This window comes from Ailuropoda melanoleuca, chromosome 1, assembly GCF_002007445.2.
Source record: "Ailuropoda melanoleuca isolate Jingjing chromosome 1, ASM200744v2, whole genome shotgun sequence".
Taxonomy (NCBI): Eukaryota; Metazoa; Chordata; class Mammalia; order Carnivora; family Ursidae; genus Ailuropoda; species Ailuropoda melanoleuca.
The window spans coordinates 153,841,782-153,856,632 of NC_048218.1; the positions used below are offsets into that span (position 1 = coordinate 153,841,782).

The window sequence follows — 14,851 nt, forward strand, 5'->3', positions numbered from 1 at the left end:
TATCCAGAGTCAAGTCCTATACATGAAACTTTCATGCTTGACATGTGAGAAATCATTTATCTCTGGCAAAGACGGTAACAGTGCTGACGTTTTCAAGGAAGATTGCCAATAGAGATTCAGGTCGTCTGTGTACAGCAAACCCCTTTGTTGACTAAGGGGAAGACCTCCTCACATACTAGAAATAAAGGCTTTTTCAAAACAACTCGAATGACACTTTCCAATATCATCGTATTACCAAACTGAGGGACAGTCAAGAAAGTCATCTGACCAACATGCTGAAGAAACACTCCCTAATAAAAGGAACTTGGTGCAAACCTGAAATTGATATATTCATAACATCCTTTGTCTGATTCCCAATTGAAGGAATTTTTATTTATTAACCAAATTACTTCATTTAATGAAAATTTACACAACCGTAGTAGATACAGTTTTAAATTCATCACTATCTAGTCCCTTCCTTACCCCCTGCCATGATAAGTAAACTAAATAAAGAAACACATACATTCAAGTTTATCCTCTGGTCTTCCTCTTTCAAGGAGAGAGAGATAACAGACAATGTCCTTCAGATGGATTACTTCTGGGGAGCATGTATTTGCAGGAGAAGTACGGGGAGGGGTGATGGCACCTTTATTCATTCTCAGACCTGGAAAAAAATTGCCTTTATATTCATAAAAATATCCATACAGTATTTTCAAAGAAAAAGACAACTAAGAAAATAAGTAACGCGTAGACCATGTAGAGAACTATATATTTTTAAGTAAAAAATCGCCAAACTCTCTGGAACTCTAGGATAGCAGAGTCAGACATATTCTATGATTATTGTACATAATTCAGAGTTTTTTGGTATTCAGGGACATAAGATTGCTTCATCTGCCTTGAAAAGCATGTTGGGGTCAGAATTCTCTTGTCCAGGGTGAGCTGGTGGACAGATATGAACACATGAATAACCACTTTCCTCTTCCACCTTTCTCTGCTTTAAGAAGTGACATAATAAATCAGCTAAGAAGATACTAAAAATTGGCCTTTCACGAAACACTGAAGAAGACTTGAGTCTGTCACAATATGATTTATATGTTGATAATCAGGAATCATTCATTCAGAAAAACACATATTTATGTCAAATATTTATGGGCACCGTGAATAAAACATCCTTTTTCCCCATCAAGAAATCTGCTCACGAGTAAGAAAGGGAACATAAACAAAAATCCACTTGAACATGATAGATATTTAATTAGAGAGGTAAGAACCTATGACTATCCTTTAGTTTTAATATGGTTCATAATTTTATTTCTGAAACCCATTCACTGTGCTTATTCCAAGGCAAGGGCAGAGAACTCGAATGCCTGTTTGCAACAGCGGATGACTGCAGATTATCTAGCCAATAATGACTGAACTGAAACTCCTCTACAGTAAATGGTTAACTGCATCTAACAGAGACACCTGTGAAACCAGATCATAGGTACCTGACAAGACCGGAAGGCAAACTATCCTTTAAGGTTATATGGGAAACAAGGGGTGTTTGGGTGAAACAGCTAATGGGCTGAATGGCTACTAGATTCCTAATCAACCGGGAGTTACTAGAATGCAGGGAATAATCCCAACCAAAGACAGTTCTACAAGCCTATCAGTCCATAGCATGCCTCTACCTAACCGTTATCTCGTGCCCTTGTCTATCTCCTTTGATGAATAACTTCGATGGAATGAATACGCGGCATCTCCTCCAGCCATCTGAAGAAGCCAGCGTATCATTTAATGGATTATGAAATTACTTTCATCATTCACAGTGTTACTACTAATAAAAGGTACCATTTATTGAGTGTCAAATACGTGGCAGGCACTGTGCTGGAGCTTTAACATGGATCGTTTCACTTAATTCCCACGTTAACTCTATGAGGTAGATTGCAATATTCCCATTTTACAGGCTTAGAGTTCCACAGCCGGCAAATCCAACCTCTTTATTCTACACTAAAAATGACAGACTATTTTTGTTCAAGAATAGAAAGAGTAAGAAGGTAAGAAAAACAATTTACATGTGAATCCAGCAGAAGCCCTTTTATTCTCCCTCACTCTCTTGCCCTCCCCTTTCTGTCTCTCAACATTAGTAGGTTCCATAATCGCCCCAAACTTTCTTTTCTATGTTAAACTATTCTCTTCTATTTCATTCTCAAAATTCTGTCAAAGACCCTCTAAATTGAATTCACTACCCATTAATCGGTCACAGCCCACATTTTGAAAAACACTGCTTTACATCTTTCTTTCATGTTTTTGTCTTTATCAAAGTTGTACTTATATCAAATATAGCTCTATGCTTCACATTAATTCTACTTCTGTTTATAGCTATTGAAAAAGAGATATAATTATAAATTGATTTTTCTTAACAAAAATGTTACCGTATGTCTAATACAAACTGATATATTTATTTTTAAAAACAAAAGAAGGCAGGGAATTGAAGACAATCGTGATTCTACCTGACCAACTAAATGTTGGCCAGCTGCAGGAATAAGCAGTTCCAGCTAATGATAAAAGACATTTTGGCGCTGACCTTTGACATGACCATAACTTCCAGACTTGGAAAACACAGCACTTGAGTTATGATCGGATAAACTATGACCTAACCCATCCTGCCTGATGAGCTAATCCTCTCTTCTCTGCTTCCCTCCCCCTTATGGTACTGAAATGATTTAATCAGCTTGATTTAACTCTTGTACAAAACCTCAGAACAAAACAAGAAAGAAGGAAAAGAACATGTTATGACATTCATTTGAAAGAGTGCCAACCACATCATATATTCTCACTGATTTAGAACACCTCATGATCATTTGTTTGTATAAAACTAAAGTGCATGGTATTTCTTTATCAGCTTTCATAATACCGAATACAAACAATTTGGAGAATGTGAGGACAGCATAACTTTTGGTTTGCCTTTCTCATAAGTAATATTCATATTGAACAGAAGCATACAAATCTAATTTAGATTTAGCCCCACCCTTTTGAAAAAGCATATTATTATACTAAAATGATTTTTGACAAAATGAGTATTTTTCATTTTCTGCTCACAACAGGTTGTAAACTAAAAGCTGAATCATATTCATGTCACAGTTTTGTATTTTAAAGAATTTTAAGTTTATTTTTTTAAAAAAATATGGGCTTATATGGCAACGTACATTGAAGAACTAATCAACTCTTCCCCAAATTCAGACAGAGTTTTTGTTTTGGTTCCTTAGTGAGTGATAAAATACAGTTTTTGCAATGACCTTTAGGGTACGTCAAAGACCTTTTTCTCAATTACTTCATAACAAAAAACTTCTTAGAGCAGGACTTGACTAAATCTTGAGGTGTTCAGTTGAGGAAAAAATCTCACTGGTTTGTTCCTGCTCCTACTCTCGTCCCCAAGATCAGCTCACTTTCACTTCTGTGGTGAAAACGTTTCTTCATATTTTCATTGAATTTTCTGAAAGCAGGCCCTGGGGCCTCAATCTGTCTTCATAGAGACTTTTTTCCACCCTACTCTACTGTTAATATATATTTTTTTCCTTTCCTTAAATCTGGCTGGAGGTCTTTTCCACTACTTATCTCTTCACTGCCCTAAAAAAGTTCTTTGTCTTTCAAGCAGACTGTATTAAGGTTTATTCGGAACACAAGAAACAACACAAGTGGCAAACAAGAAGTTGCAAGCCCCCCTGATGACAGCTTTTCAAGGAGATGGTAAATGGAACCTTACGTTCCTCTTTAGCAGCAGTGGCTTCTGATGAAGAGGCTCAAAATTCTATGTTCCATTAAGAAAGGCCATTTTAATCCATCCCATCTTCAGTGAAACTCTTTAGAATTGGGACTGAACACAAAGTTAGGCAAAACTTTTGCCTCAAGTGGTCAATAGCTAGCTTTGTGATTAATTGACACCCAATTTGCAGGCTCACTGATTTGCCCAAGGTTATGCTTCTTTGAATATTTCCTCACAAAAGTGAAGCAAGTGTATAGACACACACACACATACACACACACACACACACACCATTTATGTTCACATACCAATATATGTCTATACATATATACTATAATGAACAAGAAAGCACAAAATAAAGTGAAAAAATAAGCATTGTAATTGGATTGTATTGGTTTCATTAGGAAAAATTGTCTTGTACTTTGAAAGCATTTTTCTGTTTTATGATGATTTCAGTGTGTGTTTGTACACCTTCTTACATATAAATATTCCTCAAAGTTTTAATTACCAAAATATTTAGCATTAGTCAAGTTGAGCATTGCCTACTATTCTCACATTCTTCAAGCACATGATTTTCATTGTACTTCAATCTAGATACTCAATTTCTTGAAACAAAAACCTAAAAAGTTTTAATAGATATTTTAATTCTAGCTTCAAGGTGAAATTATTAGCAAATACATTTTGGGAACATGTTCAACTATTGCCTCTGCTCCAGTTTGTTTTATTGTCAAACACATGTAGCTCAGATAATGAAAAGGAGATTGTTATATCCATTGTTTCCCTTCATCTATCAAAATGGAATATTCAAAACTAATAACATGAATTACATTTCTAAACTTATAAGGAAAAAAAAACCACTCGGGCAATTTGGCTTTTCCATTTTTCAACACCGGTTTAACTTTCAGAAATTTATCAGGCTTAGAAACAATTTGTCATAGTATAATCATATTTCCAATATCCATATTAATAGTCACAATGAGTAGCACACACAAGCAAGATTAAAAACAATTGTTTGGTATTGTCAGACATTTCGTGATTTTCAGAGTTAACCTTCCAACTATGCTTGCTTTAGGATAGTATTATAATTTTTTTTATGCTTGTACAAACTGGCAGCAAAATGAGACTGGGTTACAAATCAACAAGGAATGTAAAATATACATAAAGTGAGGACAGGCAGTGGGATACCTTCCCTGACAGGAGACTGGGGTCAGCAAATTTTCTGTAAGAACATTCTCTGGATTTCATCTGTTTGGACATTGGCAAAAACCCCAAACAAGCAATAATAAGGAACCAGGCTTGAAGCACAGGTCTTTGGGGGTGATGTTCTAGAAGCAGAGCAACCCCTGTGAAGGAGTAGTAATAATAACATGCCTGGCTGTGTCCCAACAACACTTAAACACAGTGGTCTGATTTGACCCTACAATTCTTTTTAGAGACAAGAGGGTGGAAAATCAGAGAGTAAAGTAAACCTCTGATCATCATGTAGCAATCCGGGGAGTCAAGAACTGAAGACAAGATATCTAATTCCAAACCTTTGGGTCTTTTCTTTTCTTTTATTTCTTTTATTTTTTTAAAAGATTTTATTTATTTATTTGACAGAGAGAGAGACAGCCATCAAAAGAGGGAACACAAGCAGGGGGAGTGGGAGAGGAAGAAGCAGGCTCCCAGCAGAGCAGGGAGCCCAATGCGGGGCTTGATCCCAGGACCCTGGGATCATGCCCTAAGCCAAAGGGAGACACTTAACAACTGAGCCACCCAGGTGCCCCAAAACCTTAGGGTCTTTTAAAGCGGTAAAATCTAGATCTGTCTACATCAATTAGGTCTACTAAAATATTCAATATTCAATATGGTAGTATTAACCACATGAAATTAAGCACATGATATACGGCTGGTACAAATGAGGAATTGAATTTTTATCTTATTTACTTGCCAACTAATTTAAATTTGAATTAAATAGGTACATCGGGCTAAAGTCTACCATATTAGACAGTACTGACGACATACCATCATCTACAGGTAGAGAAGTGAAAGTTGGTTGAATTACTCCATGTCTTGAGTATACCTAAGTATGAGAATAAAACTACCACATATAAAAAAAGTCATGATAACAACTTTAATTTTTGTCACATTAAAAAGAAATCCCAATACCACCAATGGGTATTTATCCAAAGAAAATAAAAACACTAACTTGAAAATAAAACCACTAACATCCTTATGGGTGTACCACAGCATTATTTACAATAGCCAAGACATGGAAGGACCCCAAGTGTCCATCCATAGATGAATAGAAAAAGAAGCAGTGGCTTTTACACAAAACGGAATACTATGCAGTCACCAAAAAAGGTTGAGATCTTGTCATTTGTGACAGCATGGATGGACCAGAAGAGTATGATGCTAAGTGAAATAAGTCCATCAGAGGAAGACAAATACTGTATGATTTCACTCATACATGTACTCTGAGAAATAAAACAAATGAAAAAGCAGAAGAAGAAGACCCATAATAGAAGAAACTTATGGTTTCCAGAAGGAAGGGGCTGGGAGATGGTGGCAAAATGGGTGAAGAGGAGTGAGATACAGGCTTCCAGCTATTGGATGAATATGCCACAGGAATGAAACGTACAGCTTAGCAAATATAGTCAATGGTGTTATAATAGCATTGTATGGCCAAAGACAGTAGCTAAACTTGTGGGTAAGCATAGATAGCATAACCTATAAATTTGTTGAATCTTTTTGTTGTATACGTGAAACTAATCTAATTTTGTGTGTCAACTGTACTTCAATTAAAAAAAAACATGGGTTTGTGGGTGGCTCAGTGGGTTAAGTGTCTACCTTCAGCTAAGTTCATGATCCCAGAATCCAGGGATCGAGCCCACGTCAGGCTCCCTGCTCAGTGGGGAGTCTGTTTCTCCCTCTGCCCCTCCCCCTGCTACTTCTCTCTCTCACTCACTCTCTCTCTCTTAAATAAATAAAATCTTTTAAAAAAAATGGAAAATAAATTTTAAAAAAGTACAAGTCACGGGGATGAGGTGGAGGGAGGGGAGTGGCAGGAACATGGTCAAAAGGCACAAATGTCTAATTATAAAATAAGTACTAGGGATGCAAGCTATAACACGATGACCATAGTTAGCACTATTACATGATAGTAGTTGTTAAGAGAGTAGATCCTAAGAGTTCTCATTATAAGGAAAAAAAAATGTTTTTGTTTTTGCTTTTGACTTTTATTGTATCTATATAAGATTATGGATAGTACCTAAACTTATTTTGGCCATCATTTCACAATATATGTGAGTCAAACCAGTATGCTGTTCACCTTAAACGTACACAGTGATGTATGTCAATTCTGTCTTAATAAAACAGAGAACAAAATCAAAACAAAAGAAATCCCAATAGTACTTCATAATTTTTACTGTACTCTTTCAGAATGAGTGATGTTGGTAGGGGAGGGGGAAACTATATTGAATTTGATCTTTCCCTATGTCTGCAAACTAAAATGCTGGAAAATAATTTGTTTAATGAAAAATGGTAATGGCTGACGTGCACTGAACACTCATAATGTACCTAATACATTATGTTTTTGAGTCCACCAGCACCCAGTACAGTGCACACGCTTATCATCTCCATTTTATATTTGCCAGAACAGAGGCAAAGACAAGTAGGGCAGCCATAATCCAAAAGAAAGTGTCAATTGAGATTTTATATGAAGTATAATTCTGAGGGCTAGAGAGAAAACGAAATCAGAGGAATCTGTCTCCCGCCTCTCAATAAATGACCTTTGTCTTTGGAGTCTGGTATTCAAGACTCTTAAGAGTATGTACATTAATTATTTCATAAACCTTTGGAATGAAAGTAGAAATCCTAGTTACAGCTGAGAGCTCTAAATGTTCACCTTCCACTCAGGCCATTCCTTGGGCCATCCATAATAAAACACATTTGTGAGATGCATACACACACACGCATGTGCGCTTGCACGTGTAAAAATAAACATGCATATATTCATATTTCCCAAATTGTTACCAGCATTTTGTTATAGGGAAATGGATTATACACACTTTTTTTTTTGCTTATCTGCATTTTCTAGTAGGTATATAACTAGCATGCCTTTATAAATATAAACCAAAATAGATATTAAGAACCTCTAATATTAGTCATGTAAAATCAAGTTCTAGGATGAACACAGAAGATTAAAAAATCCCATTTTTATAGGGCTTTCATTCCAATGGAATAAAACCAATGTTCAGTACCATTGCATTTTTTTTAACTATTACTAGGTATTTTAGAGCATATCACTAGTTAAATAGACTTATGACTGATTTTGAGGCGCCTGGGTGGCTCAGTCAGTTAAGTGTCCAACTCTTGATTTTGGCTCAGGTCATGATCTCAGGGTTGTGAGATCAAGTCTTGCTTCAGGCTCTGCACTGGGCATGGAGCCTGCTTAAGATCTTCTCTCCCCTCCCCTCTGCCCCTCACCCTATCTAAAAAAAAAAAAAAGGAAAGAAAGGAAAGAAAAACGAAGAAAAAGTTATGACTGATTTTGGGCTCTAAAAAGTACAAAATGTCCTATTTGCCTTTATAAGAATAAAAAACTATAAATAATGTACATGAGCATGACAGGTAACAATCTTAATACTATCATTTAATATGCAATCATTAACATGTAACTGAAAATACAAAAATCCCTTTATACTATGTGAATAAATCTAATGGTAAAGATGGCAAATTTGAAGACCAGCATTTTACTTAAAATATTCAGACAGAAGGATAAAGAAACCTATATATCAAGTCCAATATATTCAAACCCATTTAATAATTAAAGGAGAGGTTTGGGGGAACTTTTCCTTTACTGACAGTAATTTTATCATGAATAGGGCCTTGAAGTGTAGATTTTTCTGTGGTTTCAGTAAAGAGTTTTCAGAGTTTCAGGATAAAAAATTTATTGGAGTAAAATAATTTGTGGCTTACTACTACTACTAATAATATTTAGAAGAGCGAATTTGGTACTATAAAAGCATAAGAAATGTAATGCTTGATGTAAATAAATGTTCACTGGTCAATGGATAGAATTATTTTTATTTCTAGAGCACTTATATGTAGGTATGTAAGTCTATCAATATTAACAAATGCACAAATGAATTTAAATGCCCATTACTTGCCAAGAAGCTTCCTATCTCATAGTCACACAAGCCTTGAACTCTGTTCAGTTTGTGTTTTTTGGGACCTTGTCTACCCTTTTTTGCATTGTGGAAACTTTAGTAGTTTATTAGACACAAAAGACCTATAAAGCTACCTATGTGAAAATACATATGCACATACACACACACACACGCATACACACACATTTTTAATATCCTCAAGACAGTCCTGATAAGAGTAATAATTTCTTCTCAGCACAATTAATGAAGTGTGTCTTTTGGCAAGAACATCCAGTAAGGTCATTTGGCAAAACATCATTTTCCCAAAGGTTCAAATACCTCATTTTCGTTGTGCAATTTTCTGTTCTTAATTTGATTAACTTCCTTATGGACAAAAAGAAATTCTTTCTTCTTTTCTGCCTAAAAATATTACCTGTGTTATGACTCTCTGGTCATATCAAAAACATAAAAAGAATTACATTTACTAATGATATTGTGGCTTAACAGCATAAGTCAATTAATCATTGTCATATTGGATGGGCAATGAGAGGAACCAAAAATAAAGTATTTTAACTCTTTCAGAGGTGACTGTTATTATCCTCAATCTCAAATATCTTCTTGACTCTTTTGTGCCTTCAAGCCTTATGCCCCTTCATGATCGCTTCCACCCCAATGGCTTAAAACTGTTTAACAGCTCTCTGATTTCACCATGGGGCCTTAGCTCCTTTCTTGGCCTCTTCTCTGACTGCTCTCTTCCAGTCACTTCATCTGCTGCAGCCCATGGATTCAAGGCATAGATCCAGATCTCTCAGTACTCAGCAACTCTACCTTCCTCTAACTCCTAAGGCCATAGGACTCTGATCCTGCCAGGACCACTCCCACAGCCCTCCCTCCAGCCATGCTGATATTTCCAAGGTCATAATTACTGTCTAGTCTGGGACCATCAAAAATGATCTCAGGACGCCTGGTTGGCTCAGTCAGTTAAGCGTCTGCCTTCGGCTCAGGTCATGATCTCGGGTCCTGGGATGGTACCCAGTGTTGGGCTCCCTGCTCAGTGGGGAGTCTGCCTCTCCCTTTCCCTCTGTCTCTCCCCACCACTTGTGCTCTCTCTCTCTCAAATAAATAAAAATAAAATCTTTTACAAACATGATCTTGTGACCCTTATTCCAGTTTCAGTTGTTCATGAGAAATTCGGGGCTCCGAGTCATCCTCAGTTTCAATCTGTACTTTCTATCTAACCAGTGTTTGCTAATACCACTTCCTACCTTACCTTCTGACATGCTATGTACATTTTTACTTATTTACTAAAATGTAATTGACTATGTGAAGGGAAGTAGTTTCATTTTGTTCACTTAAATTTGACTATTGTGTGTGTGTGGGGAGGACACATTATAAGTGATCAATAAATATTTGTGAATGATATAAAATATTACTCATCCATAAGAAAGAATGAAATCTTGCCAACTAGAACAACATAGATGGATCTAGAGTATAATGTTAAGCAAAATAAGTCAGTCAAAGAAAGACAAATACCATATTATTTTATTCATATGTAGAATTTAAGAAACAAAATAAACAAGCAAAGGGAAAAAAGAGAGAGAGAAACCAAGAGACAGACTCTTAACCACAGAGAACAAACTGATGGTTACTAGAGGCAAGGTGGATGGAGGGATGGATGAAATAGGTGATGGGGATTAAGGAGTGCACTTGTGATGAGCACTGAGTAACACATGGGAATGTTGAATCACTGTATTGTACACCTGAAACTAATATAACACTGTATACAAACTATACTAGATTCAAAATTTATTTTAAAAATTTAAAAATAAATATTTATGAATGAAGTCATACCGAGTGTCTTATAGTTCACATACTATCCTTTCATGGGGCATTTTTTTTTAATTGGAGTAGAAATATACATGTTTTCTTTTCTTGAAATGCCCTTCCATCCTCTCCTACAAGTACCTGTCCCTACATCTACTTAAACTAGACACTTTCAATTTATGATTAAAATCTCAGATGATCTTGATAAATACATGACAACTATTATTTTATTGTAATGTAACTGATCATCTAATTGTCTGTCTTTCTGCATGGTTCTAAAGGATCCTAAGCTTTCAGGTGGAATTTCTTGCACATAAGGTGTTTAAAAAAAAAAGAATGGTGGAAGAGTGCCTGGGTGGCTCAGTTGGTCAAATGTCTGACTCTGATTTCAGCCCAGGTCATGATCTCAGGGTTGTGAGAAGGAGCCCCATGTCTCTCTCTCTCTCTCCCTCTCCGTCAGCTACTTCCCCACACCTAAAAAAAAAAAAAAAAAAAAGGTGGAATGCATGAATTAATGAATTGATAAAATAAATAAATAAATGTTAAAATGGCCAAGTCACTACACGACCTGATATAAAGGGTGCTAGGAAATCTTTGTCTGCCCTATAATATGAACAACAACAATAACAAAAAAAAAAACAAAACACTTGCCCTCACCTATAGCTAATAACAGACACGTACTGTCACAGAGTCAACATTTTAGACATTGTGGAGCCAAACAGAATTATATAGTATAAGTGTCTGAACCAGGTAACAAACCAATTCCATTCTCTTTTAATTACTGTATTCTTAGAGAAATTGGAAGTTACTATAACTACTGTTAACTGCTACCCTATACGATATGAGTGATCATTTAGCTGAAGGTGGTTAATTCCCAGAGTTGCCGTACAGAGTTGGTCGAGGTGGGTGTTAGGGAGGAGCAGGGATGCACCAGCTCTTCTACAAGAGGCAGAGGTGTGACTTTTACAAGGTGCTAGGGTTGCTTCCCAGTGGCACACTCCAGGTATCCCACCCAGCATGTGCTATTCAATTAGAGTGACACATTCACTGAGACTTGAAGGAGTTGGGTTTTGCTGTCAGGTAAGGGACCACAGCAAACATAAGTCACAGCAAACACTTCAGTATGTAAAGGGTCTGGGCTGCATGGGGCAAGAGATGAGAGAATTGGGACTATAGGCAGATCTATAAGCTAAATGGTATTGTGCTCACTGCTATGAAACTCAGATTTTATCATTTTCTTAACTGCAATGCCCAGGCCTTGTAGTGGCATTAAAACCACCTTGATGGGGGGGGGCGGTGGCAGGGGAGGGGAGGAAGTCTCAAAAGGTGTGGGAAGGCCAGTGACTGGCACTTCCTGTACTTACATCTCTCCTGCACCTGCTCCCTTCATCAAAGCAACTCTGCTTCAATTCATTTTAAAGATCAAGGATTTACATTCACATGAAAAATAAGAATTTAAAAAACTTTCCACAAGGTGATAGTGAAGGCCTGAAACTTGGAAACCCAAAAGGAATCTAATCAGGCTTCAGCGTTAGAAAGCACATCATGGAGATGAGAAATCGTGGCCCAGCTGGGACCCATGCTAATGGATGTCTGTAACACAAACAATGATGGATCATACTGACACTGGCAGAATGTCTGAGAAGTTATAATGAGCAATAGAGAGCATTTTGTGATTAACTAAACATGAGGCATGAGGCGGTGCCGGGTGGAAGAGTCCAAGACTTTAGGATTGGAAAAGTGATAGATACTTGGGCTCCATTCACCAAGAGACAAGATAGAAAGAAGCAGGTGTGGGCAGAATATAATTATTTGACTTTCAAACACATTTAGTTTGATTCCTTATGGGACATCCAATGAAGAGTACCATCTGGAATACAGTTAATATATATTCTCTGTGAGCTGAAGAAACAGTTCTGGGTTGTATGGGGAATAATTAAGACATTTTATGTTAGTGCCTATTTTTTGTATGATGTGAAGAAAAATTAACCTATTGAGAATGAGGGGAAACACTGGAATAAACTAAAGGAAGTTTATAAATTTTAGCCTAATTGATCTAGGAGACAGTATCAAGAATAAATACTTTTTATGGTAGATTTTTTAAAAAGCTGAAGAGGTGTTAATGCCATGTTACAACTGGATGTTAAGAATTTGTAGAGGCAACAATCTGCGTATTTATGAAATTTCTCTTGGATTATTCTCAGTGTTCGAGTTGTAGGGACTGAAATATGAAATCATAATATTGATTCATGGTCAAGGGTATATGAGTCACTTGCCAAAAAACAAAGTTTCCAAATGACCGAACCATTCTGTAAACAGAGTAATTCAGGTGATAGATTCTGGAGATGAAGGTAAAATTAGAAGTTAGTCATTGGGCTGGCAAACATGTGAGGCATTAGGGACCTGACATTCACAATGAAGCAGACAAGGTTATGAGAAAGCCGGAAAGACAGAGCATTAGGGATATCTTCAAAAATCAAAAGTCCAACCTGGGAATAGTAGAAAGAATCATCTTACATTTTAAGTAGGTGATAAGAGGCACTTACACTGCAACAAAATATTTAAAAAAAATTAACTACACAAAATACCAGATGGATCAGTAGTTACTACAAGTTCCAACAAAAACTAACTAAACACACACACACACAACTTTAACACCTCTTTATAACTATTTATTTAAATTCTTTATTCTATAAAAACTAAATTTTTACATTTACCATATATCCAATACTTGAATATTGTTCATTAACAAGAACAACATTTTTTCCCAATACAATTTTGCTTTTTATTGAGAAACCATTGTTCAGTTGATAGACAGAGTCAAGAATAGCTATCATATCCCTGTTGGTACTACAGTAATGAAATATGGTGAACTCTTGGGGGGAGGGGTGTAAACAAAACAGATCATAGCTCCTTTCTATTCAAAATTTATTTGTGATTTTTCATCCTGAGTACATCTTGTGTAGATAACTTTGATTATGGCAAAGCAGGAGTCTAAAAAAAACACTATTTTTTACTATCAAAGGTAAGTTTGAAAGAATATGGGGTTGAAAACAGTCCTACAAAGGACACCATGCACTTATGTTTTAAAATGTGGAGACTAAGTTTTGAAAAGGAATTCCAGTTGAATTTATTTTTTGCTGCATGAGAGCTACATAGCCCATCTTGCAATTCCTTTCAAGTATATCTGTGCAGAATATGTGGCTGTCCCAAATGAACTACAAGCTGTTACCCTTTAATTTTTTTTTCCATTTTGGAACCTGATTTGATTTCTACTCCTTGTAAATTTGGCATCTTATATGTAATACTTACTACATGCTATTTGGAGACAAGAGGGTTTGAGATTTTAATTTCTTACAAACCTACCTAATTAATTAGAGTCTCTCCTTTCTTCCCTCCAAGTCTGACACAATTCCTCAGACAGACAACATCTCAAAAAATGCCCCCCCTTCTTCCTTCTTTCTCCATATGCAAGAATAGTATTGCTTCATATAAAATGAAAGAAGAGACAATTTTGTTATTTTATTCAGTCTATGGTACGTGCAGTCCATTTACAGCATGAAATGGAGAACAAGGAAGTTTTAATTTCTAGATCAAAGTCAGGAATTGCCCCCTTTTAAAATGTTCAGTGCAGAACAGTGGTAAGCTCCAACAGTACACTGTAAGAACACACTAAATAAGACTCACTCAGAGAAAAACAAGTGGGGCGCGTCCTTTCAATGCATGATATAGGGAATTCTTTAAGGAACTAAAATATCTTAAGGATAGTTAAAGATTATGATGAACATATTCAGTTATATATTTTGAAAGGATCAAAATATATCATGTGGAAGGTGTACACTTGTTTTAAAAAAGCTTGTGATTGCTGGAGGAAAGGTACATTATTTCACTAAAGGGAGGCAGCGCAACGTAAAGCTTAGGAGTATGGAGTCTTCATCAGATTGCCTAAGCCTTGTTTATGATTCAACCACTGATTTCTTAATTGGGTGTTTTATTGTTTTTAATTTTTTAATTATTTTTTTAAAATTTATTAGAGTGCCAAATATTAAACAACTCCTATCCCTCTACCCACACTTTAATATACTACTTCGTGATGCTCGGGCTGGTAAGTCTCAAGACCAGTGTCTCCCCTGAGATTCCCAGGCCCCTTTCAGAGAATTTGTTAGGTCAAAATGAT

The 14,851-nt window shown here is 36.2% G+C and overlaps 1 protein-coding gene across 4 annotated transcripts in view; it reads right to left on the reverse strand.

Moving 5' to 3' along the window:
• DGKB (diacylglycerol kinase beta) overlaps positions 1-14,851 on the reverse strand; it is a 669,924-nt gene that overhangs the window by 499,152 nt on the left and 155,921 nt on the right. For all 4 annotated transcript variants that reach the window (XM_034668563.1, XM_034668559.1, XM_034668553.1 and 1 more), the window contains exon 6: positions 503-643. In XM_034668563.1, the coding sequence (XP_034524454.1) occupies positions 503-643 (141 nt within the window). The remainder of the gene's footprint in view (positions 1-502; positions 644-14,851) is intronic.